Source organism: Artemia sp. Qi Xiang Cuo, chromosome 10, assembly GCF_049724085.1.
Source record: "Artemia sp. Qi Xiang Cuo chromosome 10, ASM4972408v1, whole genome shotgun sequence".
NCBI lineage: Eukaryota > Metazoa > Arthropoda > Branchiopoda > Anostraca > Artemiidae > Artemia > Artemia sp. Qi Xiang Cuo.
The window spans coordinates 29271882-29291141 of NC_142803.1; the positions used below are offsets into that span (position 1 = coordinate 29271882).

General features: G+C 34.9%; 2 protein-coding genes across 3 annotated transcripts in view; both read left to right on the plus strand.

Annotated features, from left to right (window-relative positions):
- LOC148947640 (uncharacterized) overlaps positions 1-19260 on the plus strand; it is a 388863-nt gene that overhangs the window by 160180 nt on the left and 209423 nt on the right. The window lies entirely within an intron of this gene.
- Positions 14318-15274, plus strand: LOC148947641 (uridine phosphorylase 1-like). Its single transcript, XM_089096178.1, is given in 1 exon segment — positions 14318-15274. A coding segment is annotated over 1 exon segment (855 nt). The 5' UTR covers positions 14318-14419.

Below are 19260 nucleotides of genomic sequence, written 5' to 3' on the forward strand. Positions count from 1 at the left end.
TCAAGCCAATATATTTCCCTTGCTGTTCAAGCCAAGGGACAGAAAGTTTCCTATACAGGGGTTTCGGACAAGGCGGTTCTAATGGTGTACTTTTTGTTTTGATCTGACTCTTTTTTTAAGAACTATGGGTTTTTATATTTCTTAACATTGGACGTGATCGTCTCTTACTAGGTTGCTAGCTACCGCTGCAACCCGGATTATGACGTCACTGCATCATATATACAGTTTTTATTGGAAAAAATTATTCTCTTTTAGAAATAATTTATTTTAGTTACAAATGGTTTTTAACCCAATTAATTTCCTTTAGGATGAGCCTTTGAACAACCCTTTACGATGTTCCAGTGCCAAGCTATCTCTGGAAACAAAAGAAAGAAAGAAAAAAATATCCCGTTTGGGGAGAATAACGTGGTTAAAGTCAATTTTCTTGATTTTAAAGCCAATATATTTCCCTTGCTGTGCAAGCCAAGGGACAGAAAGTTTCCTATACAGGGGTTTCGGACAAGGCGGTTCTAATGGTGTGCTTTTTGTTTTGATCTGACTTTTTTTTAGGAACTATGGTTTTTTTTATTTCTTAAAATTGGACGTGATCGTCTCTTACTAGGTTGCTAGCTACCGCTGCAACCCGGATTTTTATATTTCTTAACATTGGACGTGATCGTCTCTTAATAAGGTGCTAGCTACCGCTGCAACCCAGATAAAAAGAAATTCGTTTTATTTACATCCTAGATAAAATAGGGAAGATAATATGAATGAACCACAGGGTTTTCTTGGGGCTTGAGTCCGTTCTTTACTATAACTAGCGCTTACCCCCGGATTATAAATTACAAACAGGAAAAAGCCTACGGCTTTTTCTTCTTTGGAATAGTAAGAGACGATCCTCAAATAATCAGACAGCTAACTACGTTTATAATTTGTTCTTTAACATAAACTTCATTAATCGGATATTTTAATATATCCTATATGGTCTAGAGGCTGGGATAGCTCTCACCCAGTTGGCTTGAGGTCAATTTCTGTATGGGAAATTTTTACTTATGATGATTTCTTAAGGAATATAATTAAAATTTATTAATGTAATAAAAATAATTAGTTTTAATTAAAAAAGGTTTTTAACCCCAATAATTTCCTTTAAAATGAGCCATTGAACAACTCTCTACGATGTTCCAGTGCCAAGCTATCTGTTGAATTACTAACCTGCACTATAATTAAGTGGCGTATAAAATTTAGTATAGGCAAGAGGTCGTTCTTTATTATAATTCAGGCTGAATATCTACATTTGCTTGCACATCAACAGGTAGATATACTATTCTCCCCTTAAGAGCGTCAACAAGTTCTGTTCTAGGTCTCTTCAATGCAGTTACTTGCCCTAATCTGACGATCGTAAGACAAGGCATTACAAATCGAATCATTGCCATTTCAAAATTATTTAAACACTTTATACATTCCGGTGTACAGTCTATATGAAGGTTATTTAATACTGATCGGACATTCTCCTGACTTTTCAACATTTTCCCAGCACAGTAATCACAGACAAAGAATGAATCTATGACATCCTCTTTCTAACCTGTACATTGAATTAGTTGTTCTCTGTCATCTTTGGGTATGTCCTGTTGTAGGTGTTCTAAAATCGTGGCCATCATTCCATCAAAACCTTTCTTATTTGAAAGGGATCTTAGACTCTTCAATTGGTATTTTGTCTTTATCTGCTCACAACTGTCACAATGCATTGTGGGGTATACATCCCTGATTTTAGCTACCTTATCAAGGCTCTCACCAAATAATTCTATTATTGTATTTTCATCCACAGAAACTCTAATATTGCTATCACCGTAAATGAAGTCTTGACTATTATTACGACATATTCTACTTGACACTTCTTCTATGTAATGACTTAGTTTCTTGTATGAGCCCTCGACTTTTAGTAGATTAATATGTTGTATAATCTTACATTTTGATAATGCCTTATATACGCTATTAATAAAACAGTTCAAGACAGGAAAATGTGGAGCTAGTGCCCTTAGAGAACGCAAATAGCTCTGACATCCCTAATTTGGGCTACAGTATAACGAATGTTTGTATAACAGTATAACGAATTGTTTGGCTGTCTCAATTTTTACTTCTCGATACACCTGGACGGTTGAATACCTTTGCTTTTGGTTTTTCTTATATTTGATGCGGTAATCTTCATCATTGTGATAACTCTCCTTGAACTTTTGTTTTGCTGTCTCAATTTTTGCATGTCTATAATCTTCATCATTGTGATAACACATCTTGCTCTTTTGTCTAGCCTGCTCAATTCTTGCTTCTCTGTAATCTTTATCATTGTGATAACGCTCCTTGATCTTTTGTCTAGCCTGCTCAATTTTTACTTCTCGATACGCCTGGTCGGTTGAATACCTTTGCTTTTCTCTTTTCAAGATACTATCTCTGTTGTTTGTGTAGTACTGTTTTTTTAACTTGCGTGCAGCTTGCTTGATTGAAACCATTATGTAATTATGAATGAGAACATTTACAGTTTTGACGCTTCTTATATAGTAATTATGACGTCACGGCGTAATGATTTTATTTTATGATGACGTCATAGCGCAATGATATTATTTCATGACGTCTTCAGAAACAACAATATAATTTTGTGTTTTTCTATTCACGTCATAGCTCTAATATAAAACTATGATGACATTCATTATTTATCTAGTAGGGTTTCAGACAAGGTAATTCTAATGATGTACTTTTGTTTTGATCTGACTCTAATTTTAGGAGTTTTGTTATATTTCTTAGCATTGGACTGATCGTCTCTTACTAGGTTGCTAGCTACTGCTGCAACCCAAATTCACATATATATTTATTTATGAGAGGCAGCCTGGCCGAGTGGTCCAAGGCACTGGTGTTAGCCACCAGTCTCTTCGGAGGCGTGGGTTCAAATCTTACCGCTGGTATACGATTATGTTTGAAAGACTGCAGTGTGAAAAGACATCGAAAATGCAGTTTTTGGTGGAAAAATTTATTCTCTTTTAGAAATAATTTATTTTAGTTACAAAAGGTTTTGCAACCCGGATTGCTAGCTACCGCTGCAACCCGGATCTAATGGTAAGCATGCCCACTTGTTACTTGGGAGAAGGGGGTTGGATTCCCCGTCGGGGAGAACTTTTAATATGTTGAATTAAAAGCACTATCTTTTCAGTTTAAAATTTGAAAAAGAAACTTGTTTATTTACATTCTAGCTAAAATAATGAAGATAATATGAATGAACCACAGGGTTCACTTTCTTTGGACCTGAGTTCGTTTTTTAACTATAAATACAAACAGGAAAAAGCCTACGGCTTTTTCTTCTTTTAAATAGTAAGAGACGAAACTCAAACAATCAAGTAGCTAACTAAGTCCAATGCATGGAATGGTTTGTTATTTCAGTGATCGTCTTTTAATGTAAATTTACTAACCTATACTATTGAGGCATTTAGTTAAGTGACCTATATAATTTAGTGTAGGCAAGAGGTCGTTCTTTATTATAACGAACCTCAAACAATCAAGTAGCTAACTAAGTAAAATGTATGCAATTGTTGGTTATTTCAATGATCGTTAATAAAATTTAGTATAGGCAAGAGGTTGTTCTTTATTATAAACCACTGCAACCCGGATAGTTCAATAACTATAGGCTATAGTTCGTTCTTTAATATAAAAATTCGATGATCGAGCCTTTATGTAATTATTGTAAGAAAACAGGAAAAAGCCTACGGCTTTTTCTTCTTTGAAATAGTAAGAGACGAACCTCAGACAATCGAGTAGCTAACTAAATCAAATGTATGTAAAGGTTTTTTTATTCCAATGATTTTCTTTTAATGGAAAATTTTAACATATTGACTTTAAATATAAATGTACTAGCCAAGGCTGATCTTTGTAAATTGAGAAAAATTTTACGAATTTTTTACCGGGATTACGAAAAATATTCAAAATTAAAGATTAAAATTATCTCTGAAAGAATGGATTTTGTTGAAAAGTCAGCTAGAGATGCTTTCGCAAAACTTCATAATATCCAAAAGAAATGTTGCTTGTTTAGTGAAAAGCTTCCAAGGTATGGACCGGCAACTGTGGAACAGTTTACAGATGTAATGGGAAATCTTATACATCACTGTGAATATTTGGAGGCATAATTGTCCTTTACTTAGTTTCAGCACATCAAAAATGCGGTTTTTTGACAAAATTGATTCTACTCTAAAAACTGTTTTATTTTTAATTACAAATCTGACTAGACGTAGCAATTTCCTTTAAAATGAGCCATTATACAGCTTGGTAAGTTTCTTATATAGAAGTTTGCTATATAGACGGTAACGGTAAGTTTTTTTAGGAGTTATTATATTTCTTAACATTAGAAGTGATCGTCTCTTACTAGGTTGCTAGGTACCGCTGCAACCCGGATAGCTACCCCTGGAACCACCGTATATCAGTTACTATGGGCAAGAGATCTTTCTTTACTGTAAAAAACCTAATTGACAAATACCATTTATGATGAGCTATATCGATCCTTTATGTAAACAAATTCAAATACCTTTGAAAAGACTGCAGTATGAGAATACATCAAAAATGCAGGTTTTTTGACAAAATTGATTCTACTTTAAAAATATTTAATTTTTAATTACAAAAGGCACTAAATGTAGCAATTTTCTTTCAAATCAGCCATTATACAGCTCTCTATGATTTTCCAGTGCCCAGCTAGCGGAGGCGTAAAATCAAGCGGAAAGAAAAAAAAAGATGCCGTTTGTGGAGAATATTATTCAAGCCCAGGGACGGTAAGTTTGCTTCATAGAGGTTTTGAACATGGCGGTTCTAATAGTATACTTCTTGTTTTGATCTGAGTTTTTTTTCAGGAGTTATGGGTTACTTTAGTTTTCACTATGGGGCGTGATCGTCTCTTACTAGGTTGCTAGCTACTGCTGCAGCTCGGATACAGTTCGTTATCACGAACTGTGTGCTTTGATGTATCTATTGGTATCAAAATTTCGTTCTTTAGAGTTTTGGTTACTATTGAGGCATTTAGCTAATACTATAGAGTCATTACTATGAACTGTATGATTGCTTCAAAATTCAAATATCTTTGAAAAGACTGCGGTATGAAAATACATCAAAAATGCAGTTTTATGACAAAATTGATTCTGATTTAAAAACTATTTTATTTTTAATTACAAATCTGACTAGATGTAGCAATTTCCTTTAAAATGAGCCATTATACAGCTTGGTAAGATTGCTATATAGAAGTTTGCTATATAGACGGTAACGGTAAGTTTGCTATATAGAAGTTTTGGACATGGTGGTTCTCATTGTGCACTTTTTGTTTTGATCTGAATCTTTTTCAGGAGTTATGGGTTACATTAGTTTTAACTATGGGGCGTGACCGTCTCTTACTAGGTTGCTGGCTAGCGCTGGAACCCGGATACAGTATCGAGCCCTTGTGTCGTCTTTTAATATAACTTCTTAATGTAATATGCTTCGAAAATCAAATATCTTTGAAAAGACTTCAGTATGATCTTTTAATATAACTTCAGTTCGTTCTTTAATGTAATGTTGTCGAACATTTTCCATTGCATCTATAAACTGTTCCGCAGTTGCCAATCCATACCTTGGAAGCTTTTCGTTAAACTGACAACATTTCTTTTGGATATTACTATGAAGCTTTGCCAAAGAATTTCTAGCCGACTTTTCAACAGCATCCGCTCTTTCAAAGAGAATTTTAATCTGTAATTTTGAATACTTTTCGTGATCCCGATAAAACATGCGTAAAATGTTTCTCAATTTACAAAGATCAGCCTGCATTTTTGCCATCTTCTTGTATTTCTGAATTTAATTTTTCCCTTTGTCCTTATACGTTCTTCGGTACAACCTCGCAGAGAATTTAATTTTTTCATTATAGATTTTGTCACCCCAGTAACGCTCCTTGATCTTTTGTTTGGCTGTCTCAATTTTTACTTCTCGATACACCTGGACGGTTGAATACCTTTGCTTTTGGTTTTTACTATTGATTCCACCTGCAACCCAAATTCACATATATATTTATTTATGAGAGGCAGCCTGGCCGAGTGGTCCAAGGCACTGGTGTTAGCCACCAGTCTCTTCGGAGGCGTGGGTTCAAATCTTACCGCTGGTATACGATTATGTTTGAAAGACTGCAGTGTGAAAAGACATCGAAAATGCAGTTTTTGGTGGAAAAATTTATTCTCTTTTAGAAATAATTTATTTTAGTTACAAAAGGTTTTTAACCCAATTAATTTCCTTTAAAATGAGCTATTGAACAACCCTCTACGATGTTCCAGTGCCAAGCTATCTGTGGAAAAGAAAAAAAGAAAAGAGAAAAAAATATCCCGTTTGGGGAGAATAACGTGGTTAAAGTCAATTTTCTTGATTTTCAAGCCAATATATTTCCCTTGCTGTTCAAGCCAAGGGACAGAAAGTTTCCTATACAGGGGTTTTGGACAAGGCGGTTCTAATGGTGTACTTTTTGTTTTGATCTGACTCCTTTGTTAGGAACTATGGGTTTTATATTTCTTAACATTGGACGTGATCGTCTCTTACTAGGTTGCTAGCTACCGCTGCAACCCGGATAATTTTAGGAGTTATGGGATATTTCAATTTAACTATGGGGCGTGATTTTCTCTTTTTAGGTTGCTAGCTACCGCTGCAACCCGGATTACTGACATGGTTTAAATTGACTTTGGTATTTTTAGTTATTATAGTACAGTGGCTATAGGATCAGCATACCAGGATCAGCATAAAAATCCAATTCTTTGGATGTATCTATTGGTATCAAAATTTCGTTTTTAGAGTTTCAGCTACTATTGAGATGAGTCACTCTTATTATACAGTTCGTTACAACCAACTATTTGATAACTCTTGACTGACAATATTTACGATGAAATATATCGATCCTTTATAATATTCTTTTGGCATGCTCTGTGTAAGTGACAGCATCGCGAATAACATTTTCTATAAAAACTTTAAGAACGCCTCTGGTTTCCTCGTAAATTAGGCCAGATATACGTTTTACACCACCTCGGAGAGCCAGTCTTCTGATTGCTGGCTTTGTTATTCCCTGTGATTCCCACTAAAAAATTTTTTTTAAAGCCCGTTTATTTTATATGGTAAAAAATCTTCCCCAAAAAATGACGCCATGGCGTAATGATATTAGTTCATGACGTCATGACGTCTTTTGTTTTGATCTGACTCTTTTTTTTTGAGTTCTGGGTTTTTATATTTCTTAATATTGGACTGATCATCTCTTACTAGGTTGCTAGCTACCGCTGCAACCCATATTCTATGCTATATGATTACAAACAGGAAAAAGCCTACGGCTTTTTCTTCTTTGAAATAGTAAGAAACGAACCTCAAACAATCAAGTAGCTAACTAAGTACAAAGTATGCAATGGTTTGTTATTCCAATGATCGTTTCTTAATGTAATATCTGTTGAATTACTAACCTATAATACAATTAAGTGGCGTGTAAAATTTAGTATAGGCAAGAGGTCGTTCCTTATTATAATCTCTTACTAGGTTGCTAGCTACTGCTGCAACCCAAATTCACATATATATTTATTTATGAGAGGCAGCCTGGCCGAGTGGTCCAAGGCACTGGTGTTAGCCACCAGTCTCTTCGGAGGCGTGGGTTCAAATCTTACCGCAGGTATACGATTATGTTTGAAAGACTGCAGTGTGAAAAGACATCGAAAATGCAGTTTTTGGTGGAAAAATTTATTCTCTTTTAGAAATAATTTATTTTAGTTACAAAAGGTTTTTAACCCAATTAATTTCCTTTAAAATGAGCTATTGAACAACCCTCTACGATGTTCCAGTGCCAAGCTATCTGTGGAAAAGAAAAAAAAGAAAAGAGAAAAAAATATCCCATTTGGGGAAAATAACGTGGTTAAAGTCAATTTTCTTGATTTTCAAGCCAATATATTTCCCTTGCTGTTCAAGCCAAGGGACAGAAAGTTTCCTATACAGGGGTTTCGGACAAGGCGGTTCTAATGGTGTACTTTTTGTTTTGATCTGACTCCTTTGTTAGGAACTATGGGTTTTTATATTTCTTAACATTGGACGTGATCGTCTTTTACTAGGTTGCTAGCTACCGCTGCAACTCGGATGGACGTGATCGTCTCTTACTAGGTTGCTAGCTACCGCTGCAACCTGGATCTAATGGTAAGCATACCCACTTGTTACTTGGGAGAGGGGGTTCGATTCCCCGTCGGGGATAACTTTTAATATGTTGAATTAAAAGCACTATCTTTTCAGTTTAAAATTTAAAAAAGAAACTTGTTTATTTACATTCTAGCTAAAATAATGAAGATAATATGAATGAACCACAGGGTTCACTTTCTTTGGACCTGAGTTCGTTTTTTAACTATAAATACAAACAGGAAAAAGCCTACGGCTTTTTCTTCTTTTAAATAGTAAGAGACGAAACTCAAACAATCAAGTAGCTAACTAAGTCCAATGTATGGAATGGTTTGTTATTTCAGTGATCGTCTTTTAATGTAAATTTATTAACCTATACTATAGTTAGGTGACCTATATAATTTAGTATAGGCAAGAGGTCGTTCTTTATTATAACGAACCTCAAACAATCAAGTAGCTAACTAAGTAAAATGTATGCAATTGTTGGTTATTTCAATGATCGTTAATAAAATTTAGTATAGGCAAGAGGTTGTTCTTTATTATAAACCACTGCAACCCGGATAGTTCAATAACTATAGGCTATAGTTCGTTCTTTAATATAATTAAAAAATCAGTACTAATCCGGGTTGCAGCGGTAGCTAGCAACCTAGTAAGAGACGATCACGTCCAATGTTAAGAAATATAAAAACCCATAGTTCTTAAAAAAAGAGTCAGATCAAAACAAAAAGTACACCATTAGAACCCCCTTGTCCGAAACCCCTGCATAGTAAAATTTCTGTCCCTTGGCTTGAACAGCAAGGGAAATACATTGGCTTGAAAATCAAGAAAAGTGGCAGCTACTACAACATTCTGCCTAAACGGGATATTTTTTTCTTTTTTTTTCTTTTGTATCCAGAGATAGCTTGGCACTGGAACATCGTAGAGGGTTGTTCAATAGCTCATTTTAAAGGAAATTAATTGGGTTAAAAATCTATAGTAACTCAAATAAATTATTTCTAAAAGAGAATAAATTTTTCCACCAAAAACTGCATTTTGATGTCTTTTCACACTGCAGTCTTTCAAACATAATCGTATACCAGCGGTAAGAATTGAACCCACGCCTCTGAAGAGACTGGTGGCTAACACCAGTGCCTTGGACCACTCGGCCAGGCTGCCTCTCATAAATAAATATATATGTGAATTTGGGTTGCAGCAGTAGCTAGCAACCTAGTAAGAGACGATCAGTCCAATGCTAAGAAATATAAAAACCCAAAACTCCTAAAAATAGAGTCAGATCAAAACAAAAGTACATCATTAGAAATACCTTGTCTGAAACCCTACTAGATAAATAATGAACGTCATCATAGTTTTATATTAGAGTTATGACGTGAATAGAGTGACGTCATAATTAGTATATAAGGAAAGTCAAAACTGAAAATTCTCTCATTCTTGATTAGAATAATGGTTAGATCAAAGCAGGCTATACGCAAGTTGAAGAAAGAGTACTACACAAACAACAGAGATAGTAACTTGAAAAGAAAAAAGCAAAGGTATTCAACCGACCAGGCGTATCGAGAAGTAATAATTGAGAGAGCAAAAGAAAACAGCAAGATGTGTTATCACAATGATGAAGATTATAGACATGCAAAAATTGAGACAGCCAAACAAAAGATCAAGGAACGGTATGGTAATGATGAACATTACAGAGAAGCAAGAATTGAGCAGGCTAAACAAAAGATCAAGGAGCGTTATCACAATGATAAACTTTATAGAGAAGCAACAATTGAGCAGGCTAGACAAAAGAGCAGGGAACGTTATCACAATGATGAAGATTATAGACATGTAAAAATTGAGACAGCCAAACAAAAGATCAAGGAACGGTATGGTAATGATGAACATTACAGAGAAGCAAGAATTGAGCAGGCTAGACAAAAGAGCAGGGAACGGTATGATAATGATGAAGATTACCGAAACAAACATAAGAAAAAAGTTGCTACCAGAATAATGGGTAGATACTGGGGTGACAAAAGCTATAATGAAAAAATTAAATTCTCTGCGAGGTTGTACCGAAGAACGCATAAGGACAAAGGGAAAAATTACATTCAGAAATACAAGAAGATGGCAAAAATGCAGGCTGATCTTTGTAAATTGAGAAATTATAATAAAGAACGACCTTTTGCCTATACTAAATTTTATACGCCACTTAATTATAGTATAGGTTTTACATAAAGGATCAATCTAGTTTAATATATATGCTAGAGTAAAGAGTGAACTCAATCCGGGTTGCAGTGGTAGCTAGCAACCTAGTAAGAGACGATCACGTCCAATGTTAAGAAATATAAAAACCCATAGCTCCTAAAAAAAAATAGTCAGATCGAAACAAAAAGTATACCATTCGAACTACCTTGTCCAAAATCGTTATATAGGAAACTTTCTGTCATTTGACTTTAACAGCAAGGGATATATATTGGCTTAAAAATCAAAAAAAAGTGTCAGCTACTACAGCATTCTGCCCTAACGGTATCTTTTTTTCTTTTTATCTTTTCCACATCCGGGTTGCAGCGGTAGCTAGCAACCTAGTAAGAGATGATCACGTCCAATGCTAAGAAATATAAAAACCCCTAACTCCTAAAAAAAAGAGTCAGATCAAAACAAAAAGTACACCATTAGAACTGCCTTATTCGAAACCCCTGTATAGTAAAATTTCTGTCCCTTGGCTTGAACAGCAAGGGAAATATATTGGCTTCAAAATCAAGAAAAGTGGCCGCTACTACAACATTCTGCCTAAACGGGATATTTTTTTTTCTTTTTTCTTTGTTTCCAGAGATAGTTTACAGTAAAGACCGATCTGTAGCCCGTAGTAACTGAATATCCGGGTTGCACCGTATTATAATAATACAAAAAAGGAACTCTAACTTATATTAAATGGAGTATTTACAGTTTACATTAAAAGACGATAATTGGAATAACATTGTATACATTGAACTTACTTAGCTACTTGATTGTTTGAGGCTCGTCTCTTACTATTTCAAAGAAGAAAAAGCCTTAGGCTTTTTCCTGTTTGTCATTAGGTTTTACATTAAAGAATGAACTTTAGTCCAGTATCCGGGTTGCAGCGGTATACAATAAAGGACGAACTATAGCCCAAAGTAACTGGTATCCGGGTTGCGGTGGTAGCGAGCAACCTAGTATTACATTAAAGAACCATCTGTAGTCCATAGTAACCAAAGTGTTATAAGGAATCAGTATATGTATGATGATGCAAAATATATTTATTTTTAAATAATTCAATCCGGGTTTCAGCGGTAGCTAGCAACCTAGTAAGATTTACAATAAGGAACGAACTGTAACCCAGTGTACAGCTAGGTAAAGCTAGTTGCAGCGGTAGCTAGGAAAATTTATAGAGAAGCAACAATTAAGCAAGCTAGACAAAAGAGCAAGGAACGCTATGATAATGATGAAAATTACAGAGAAGCAACAATTTTTATAATAAAAATTACATAAAGGCTCGATCATCGAATTTAAGCTGAAACTAAGTAAAGGACAATTATGCCTCCATATATTCACAGTGATGTATAAGATTTCCCATTACATCTGTAAACTGTTCCACAGTTGCCGGTCCTATAATAAAGAACGACTTCTTGCCTATACTAAATTTTATACGCCACTTAATTATAGTATAGATTAGTAATTCAACAGATAGCATGGCACTGGAACATCGTAGAGAGTTGTTCAATGACTCATTTTAAAGGAAATTAATGGGGTGAAAAACATTTTGTATTTAAAATAAATTATTTTTATTACATTCAGAAATTTTAATTATGTTCCTTAAGAAATCATCATAAGTAAAAATTTCCAATACAGAAATTGAACTCAAGAATACTGGGTGAAAGCTATCCCAACCTCTAGACAATATAAAATATATTATCTGGGTTGCAGCGGTAGCTAGCAACCTAGTAAGAGACGATCACGTCCAATGTTAAGAAATATAAAAACCCATAGTTCCTAAAAAAGGAGTCAGATCAAAACAAAAAGTACAACATTAGAACCGCCTTGTCCGAAACTCCTGTATAGTAAACTTTCTGTCCCTTGGCTTGAACAGCAATCCGGGTTGCAGCGGTAGCTAGCAACCTAGTAAGAGACGATCACGTCCAATGTTAAGAAATATAAAAACCCCTAACTCCTAGAAAAATAGTCAGATCAAAACAAAAGTACACCATTAGAACCGCCTTGTCCGAAACCCCTATAAAGGAAACTTACCACCCTTTGGCTTGAATAACAAAGAAAATATATTGGCTTGAAAATCAAAAAAATTGACTTTAACCACGTTATTCTGCACAAACGGGATATTTTTTTCTTTCTTTTGTTTCCAGAGATAGCTTGGCACTGGAACATCGTAGAGAGTTGTTCAATGGCTCATTTTAAAGGAAATCTCTAGATCTAGCGCCTTTTGCACTTAATTTTTTTTATTATACAATAAAGAACGAACTCTTTCCTATACTAAATAAGCCTGTACTAGTTAATGATGCAGTAATGATATAGTTTTATTGATTTTACAATAAAGAACGACACCTAGCCCATGTTAACTGAAACAAAAATAGGGATTATTTAATTTCCATCAGTATCATGGCTGTACAGATGGCTGAAACCTAGTAGAGAACAAACCATTACAGTAAAGAACAAACTTACAACCCATATTACAATAAAGAACGAACTCTTGCCTATACTAGCTTGCTTAGGCAACTTAACTATATTATAGGCTGGTAAAGTTTTATTTAAAGTTAATATGTGGAGTGATTATAGTATCATGATTGCAGCTTTAGCTGTAATCTAATTTATAAATCTAATCCGGGTTGCAGTGGTAGCTAGCAACCTAGTAAGAGAAGATCACGTCCAATGTTAAGAAATATAAAAACCCATAGCTCCTAAGAAAAGAGTAAAATCAAAACAAAAAGTACATTATTAGAACCGCCTTCTCCGAAATACCTGTATAGGAGACTTTCTGTCCCTTGGCTTGAACATCAAGGGAAATATATTGCCTTGAAAATCAAGAAAAGTGGCAGCTACTACAGCATTCTGCCTAAACGGCATCTTTTTTTCTTTTTTTTTTCCACAGATAACTTGGCACTGGAATATAATTGAGAGTTGTTCAATGGCTTATTTTAAAGGAATATAATAAAGAACAACCTCTTGCATATACTAAATTTTATACGCCACTTAATTATAGTATAGATTAGTAATTCAACAGATAGCTTGGCACTGGAACATCGTAGAGAGTTGTTCAATGGCTCATTTTAAAGGAAATTAATGGGATTTTACAGTAAAGAACGATCTCTCTCCCATACTAACTGATATATGGTGGTTCCAGGTGTAGTTACATCCGGGTTGCAGCGGTAGCTAGCAACCTAGTAAGAGACGATCACGTTCAATGTTAATAAATAAAAAAACCCATAGTTCCTAAAAAAGGAGTCAGATCAAAACAAAAAGTACACAGTTAGAACCGCTTTGTCCAAAACCCCTGTATAGAAAACTTTCTGTCCCTTGGCTTGAACAGCAAGGGAAATATATTGGCTCTAAAATCAAGAAAATTTACTTTAACCACGTTATTCTCCCCAAACGGGATATTTTTTTTTTCTTTCTTTTTATAATAAAGAACGACCTGTTTCCTATACTAAATTTTATAGGCCACTTAACTATAGTATAGGCTAGTACAGTTATTATATTTAAGGTCAATATATTAAAATTTTCCACTAAAATACATTAAGGATCGATGTCAGTCAAGAGGATCTAATGTAGTACTAATTAATAGAAGTTTTATTTAGACTTTAAATAGATAAATGTGTAAAAATTGCCTCTGGCAGGATTTGAACCTGCAGTTATTTTGCAGTTAATTTTGCAGTTATTTTTTGGCTCAACTTCTACAGTGCGTATCTTTTGTGCTATATTTCTGTAGAAAATAAATCCAATTTGTATTTTATTTTAGATTTCAGTTCAGAAGCGCTAAGGTTATTATGTAAACTGCAAAAATATTTATGCTGTCCGAGCAATAATTTTTAATTTTTATTTCAAACTACAAAAATTTCTGAAAATTCTAAAATTAGTTTTGTTTTTTGTTAGGTTCCTGCTACTTGATACGTGACTTTAACTTGTCATATCTTAATAAGAATTTTATAAGATGACTTCACGGAATAATTCTTGTACTAACAAGTGTAAATCAAAGTTTGATGGAGAGACAGTCGCAAGGAAGAAGGAGTTGATTCACGTGAAAAACCCTCACCTTGAGGAGATGCCATGTGATACATTGTACCACATTCATTTAGATACTGAGTATCAGGATCTACAAGCATTATTTGGTGATGTTTAGTTTGTATGCATGGGGGGTACACCAGCTCGTATGAAAGAGTTTGCGCATTTCATCATGAAGGAGATAGGATATACTCTGCCGGTCGGTACTACTCTTCGAGATATTTCAAAGGAAGGGCATAGATACTCAATGTTTAAGGTTGGGCCTGTACTTTCAGTGAGCCATGGAATGGGTGTCCCATCTATAGGTATTTTGCTTCATGAGATGATTAAGCTTATGTATCATGCACAAGTAAAGGATCCAGTTTTCTTCCGGATAGGAACCTGTGGAGGAATTGGCATTGAGGGTGGAAATATTGTGATAACCAGTGAAGCTTTGAACGGATATGGTGAGGCTAATTTTGACCTTCCTGTACTTGGCAAAAAAATGAGTCGCCCAGCAAAACTTGACTCCAACTTAGCGACGGAGTTAAAGAATCTTACAAGACCTGAAGATCCATGGAGCACAATCATAGGAAAGACAATGTGTGCAGATGACTTTTACGAAGGACAAGGAAGACTAGATGGTGCTTTCTGTGAATATAGTGAGGATGATAAGATTGCATATTTGACCAAGCTTAATAAGAATGGAGTTAGAAATATTGAAATGGAGTCAGTTATTTTTGGTGCACTAACTCACCATGCTGGTATTCGAGCGGCCATCGTTTGTGTAACCTTGCTTAACAGATTAAATGGTGATCAAATAAATTCTACAAAAGAACAACGAGATGAATGGCAAGCCAGACCTCAAAAATTAGTATCGAGGTATATTAAAAGTCAAATTAATTCATCTTCGTAGATAAGGTAAACTTTTATTGTTTTTTTTTTTCGAAAACCAAGGCTGAATGCTGAGAGGGAAAAATGTTTGATTATTGTGCCTTTTAGGGGTGTGTAGCCTTTGTTGTACGGGAATACTTCTAAGACATCATGTTGAGATACTCGAACCTCTTCTAAAAAATCCGTTCCTGCTAATTTAGGAATGGTAACGATAAGCTAAATTAGTCTTAATAACAAAATATTTAGTTATATATACAAATGTACTTATTGTTTCTATCATATACCATCTATAGGGTTTTCAGGTAATTTTTCGGTTACCGTGGGCCATGTTAATTTTTTTCTAGATTGCACCTATCGTTACAACCACGATTTACATGTATCGGTGTTTAGTTCTTTAAAAAACCTTTAAAGTATACCATCATCTGGTATAAGAAAATGCAGTTTCTTTGTAAAAAAAGGTAAACGTAGGATTCAATTCCTACCATGGCCATTTTTTACATATTTGTCAATTTAAAGTCTAAACCACAATTTTATTAATGACTACACTATATGAGATCTTCATAACTAACACCATTTATGATGAATTATGTCGATCCTTTATGTACATTGAAATATTCAAACTATTAATAGTAATAGTAATTTATTAACACACACAAGGACAATACATTTTACTCACTACCGACCCAAGAACCTGGGGTCAGGTTGTCCTAAGGGTAGGCATATATCAAAATTTCATATTCACAACAGAAATATACAACCTAGGCCTAAAAAAAATAAAATAAAAGAAAAATCATTCCCCTTCGCACGCAGTTCCTACCACCAATCACAAAATCACCATACTTGTCCTCCAGGTACATAAAAAAAAAAAAACATTAAAAAAAAAAAAAAAAAAAAAAAAAAAAAAAAAAAATTTAAAAATAATTTTTGTAAAATAAAATTACTTTTTTTTTTTTTTTAAATTACTTCAGATCCCCTATTTCTCTTAACTCTTTATTAACCCCATTCCACAACTTTAATCCCCTATAAATAGGCGAGAATGTCGACCTGGCAGACACCACGAGCGGGGCATGTAAATTTTCCCTTTGGCGAGTTTCATGATCATGAATCGAAGATCTAGCTTTTAGCATTCCTGAAAAGCAAGACGGTAATAATTCATTATTATATTTGAACATAAATTGAAGGCTATAAAAATCTCTAAGGCCTGCAGCAGGTAATACTTTTACATCAATATAGGTAGCTCTAACAGATACAAGATTTGATTTACCAGTCAACACACGGATTCCGTTATTTTGGATCACTCGAACTCGATTAGTAATTGATGGAAACGTACTCAGCCAAATAGATGAGCAATACAATATATGTGGATGTATAATAGAAAAATACAAAGTGCGAAGAACAGAAGGGGGTAATACATGTTTCAATTTACGCAGTATTCCCAGATTACGGCACAGGATTCCTGACACCTTTTCAACATGTTTCCTAAAAGATAGTGTTTCATCTAGCATAATACCCAAATATCTAACACACTGATCACGCTTAACTTTACCTTCCAGGTAACTCACTTCTTGGATCCATGGGTAGTAATTAGATGTACGCGAAAATATTACAAAACTGCTCTTTGATGGGTTTACTTTTATTTTATTAACTCTTAGCCAGCTAGACACTTGATCTAAACACTGTGTCATTAATTCAACTAAAAGGCGTTCTGTTTTTGCAATGCAAATCAATGAAGTATCATCGGCAAATAGAGGTACTGTAACGTCACTGTCACTGTGAAACATGTCGCTCATTTTAGTTTTCGCATCCTTCAGGGACAGTACAAGATCATTTACAAATATCAAAAATAGCAAGGGGCCAAGAACGGACCCTTGTGGCACACCACATTTCATATCTACAACGGAAGAAGTAGATCCATTTATTCGCACATACTGCTGCCTATTAGACAAAAAACTACGTAGGAAATCAAGAGCAGGCCCTCTAATCCCATAAAATTCACATTTTTCAAGCAATATACCATGGTCTACAGTGTCGAAAGCTTTTATAATGTCCAAAAAGATGGTAGACACTTTAAAACCAAGGTCCAGGGCAGTATTCACAACACCACAGAGATAAGCCACAGCTTGTTCGGTCGTGCGTCCATTTCTGAATCCAAACTGGGTGGATGTTAGTATTGAATGGCACTCTAAATAATGGTACAACCTCCGGGAAAAGCACTTTTCCACAAGTCTTGACATGACCGGTAAAACGGAAATCGGGCGATAGTTACTTACCTCACTGTGATCACCCCCCTTATGAACCGGTGTAATTCGTGCCAACTTGAAACAAGATGGAAATACTCCCTGTTTAAAACAAAGATTTATTAGGTTAACTAATACATGCGATATAGCTGGCCACAGATATTTAATTATCCGTAGAGACAAAATGTCACTACCAGCTGCACTATTTTTCATGTCGAAAATTATTTCTTTTACTTCACTCTCGGTCACCGGTTTCAGGTAAACTGAAAATTCTGTTTCGCTATTTCCAAGGTAATGTTGGAAAGGGCGGTCGCCATCCACTATTCTTACTCCCTCAGCCACATTATGTCCAACTGTAGCGAAGTGGTCAACAAATTCTTGGGCTATATCAGACGGGTCACTTAATTCTGCACCTACTCGACCAATAATCTGATCCGGGGCGACTGTGTGGGGAGGATTTATGAGCTGTTTAATTATCCGCCATGTTTTATTGGGGTTTCCAACTGCATCACCAAACTTTTTCTTATAATGAGCTTCCTTTGCTTTTCGCAAAAGTCTATTTAATGCATTTCTGTAGTTTTTGTATATCCTTTCATTAACATCACTAGGTTGTAACATTTTCTTTTTAAACAGCAAATCCCTTCGATTTATTGATCTGAGCAATCCTTTTGTCACCCACGGCTTCTTAGGCATTTCTCTGCGAGCTCTTTTCCGTACCTCTTTAGTGCAACTAATCAGCAGATTATGCAGTTTATTATAGAATTTCACAAACTTCGCATCAGCATGATCAGGTAGATTTTGTTGAAAAGTCAGCTAGAGATGCTTTCGCAAAACTTCATAGTAATATCCAAAAGAAATGTTGCATGTTTAGTGAAAAGCTTCCAAGGTATGGACCGGCAACTGTGGAACAGTTTACAGATGTAATGGGAAATCTTATACATCACTTTGAATATATGGAGGCATAATTGTCCTTTACTTAGTTTCAGCTTAAATTCGATGATCGAGCCTTTATGTACTACATCCAACGACTATGACGTCATTGATCAATATTGTATATACAAAATTAAGTTTTTCGTGAAAAATAATTAATAAAAAAAATTAAGTGCAAAAGGTGCTAGATCTAGAGATTTCCTTTAAAATGAGCCATTGAACAACTCTCTACGATGTTCCAGTGCCAAGCTATCTCTGGAAACAAAAGAAAGAAAAAAATATCCCGTTTGTGCAGAATAACGTGGTTAAAGTCAATTTTCTTGATTTTCAAGCCAATATATTTTCTTTGTTATTCAAGCCAAAGGGTGGTAAGTTTCCTTTATAGGGGTTTCGGACAAGGCGGTTCTAATGGTGTACTTTTTGTTTTGATCTGACTATTTTTCTAGGAGTTAGGGGTTTTTATATTTCTTAACATTGGACGTGATCGTCTCTTACTAGGTTGCTAGCTACCGCTGCAACCCGGAAACATTTACTAATAACCCTAACAGGCTCGTTTTTGCCATAATTGAAAATTATGGAAAAGCAGAAAACATTGCTTTTCCTTCGCTGTTGATAGGTATGCTTGTATATATATTTTTATTGCTGCTACATAAACTGCAATTGCTCCTTCCAAAATTAATATACGAATTTTCTAAGAAGTACGCCTCCGTATATTCACTGTGTTGTCGAACATTTTCCATTGCATCTATAAACTGTTCCGCAGTTGCCAATCCATACCTTGGAAGCTTTTCGTTAAACTGACAACATTTCTTTTGGATATTGCTATGAAGCTTTGCCAAAG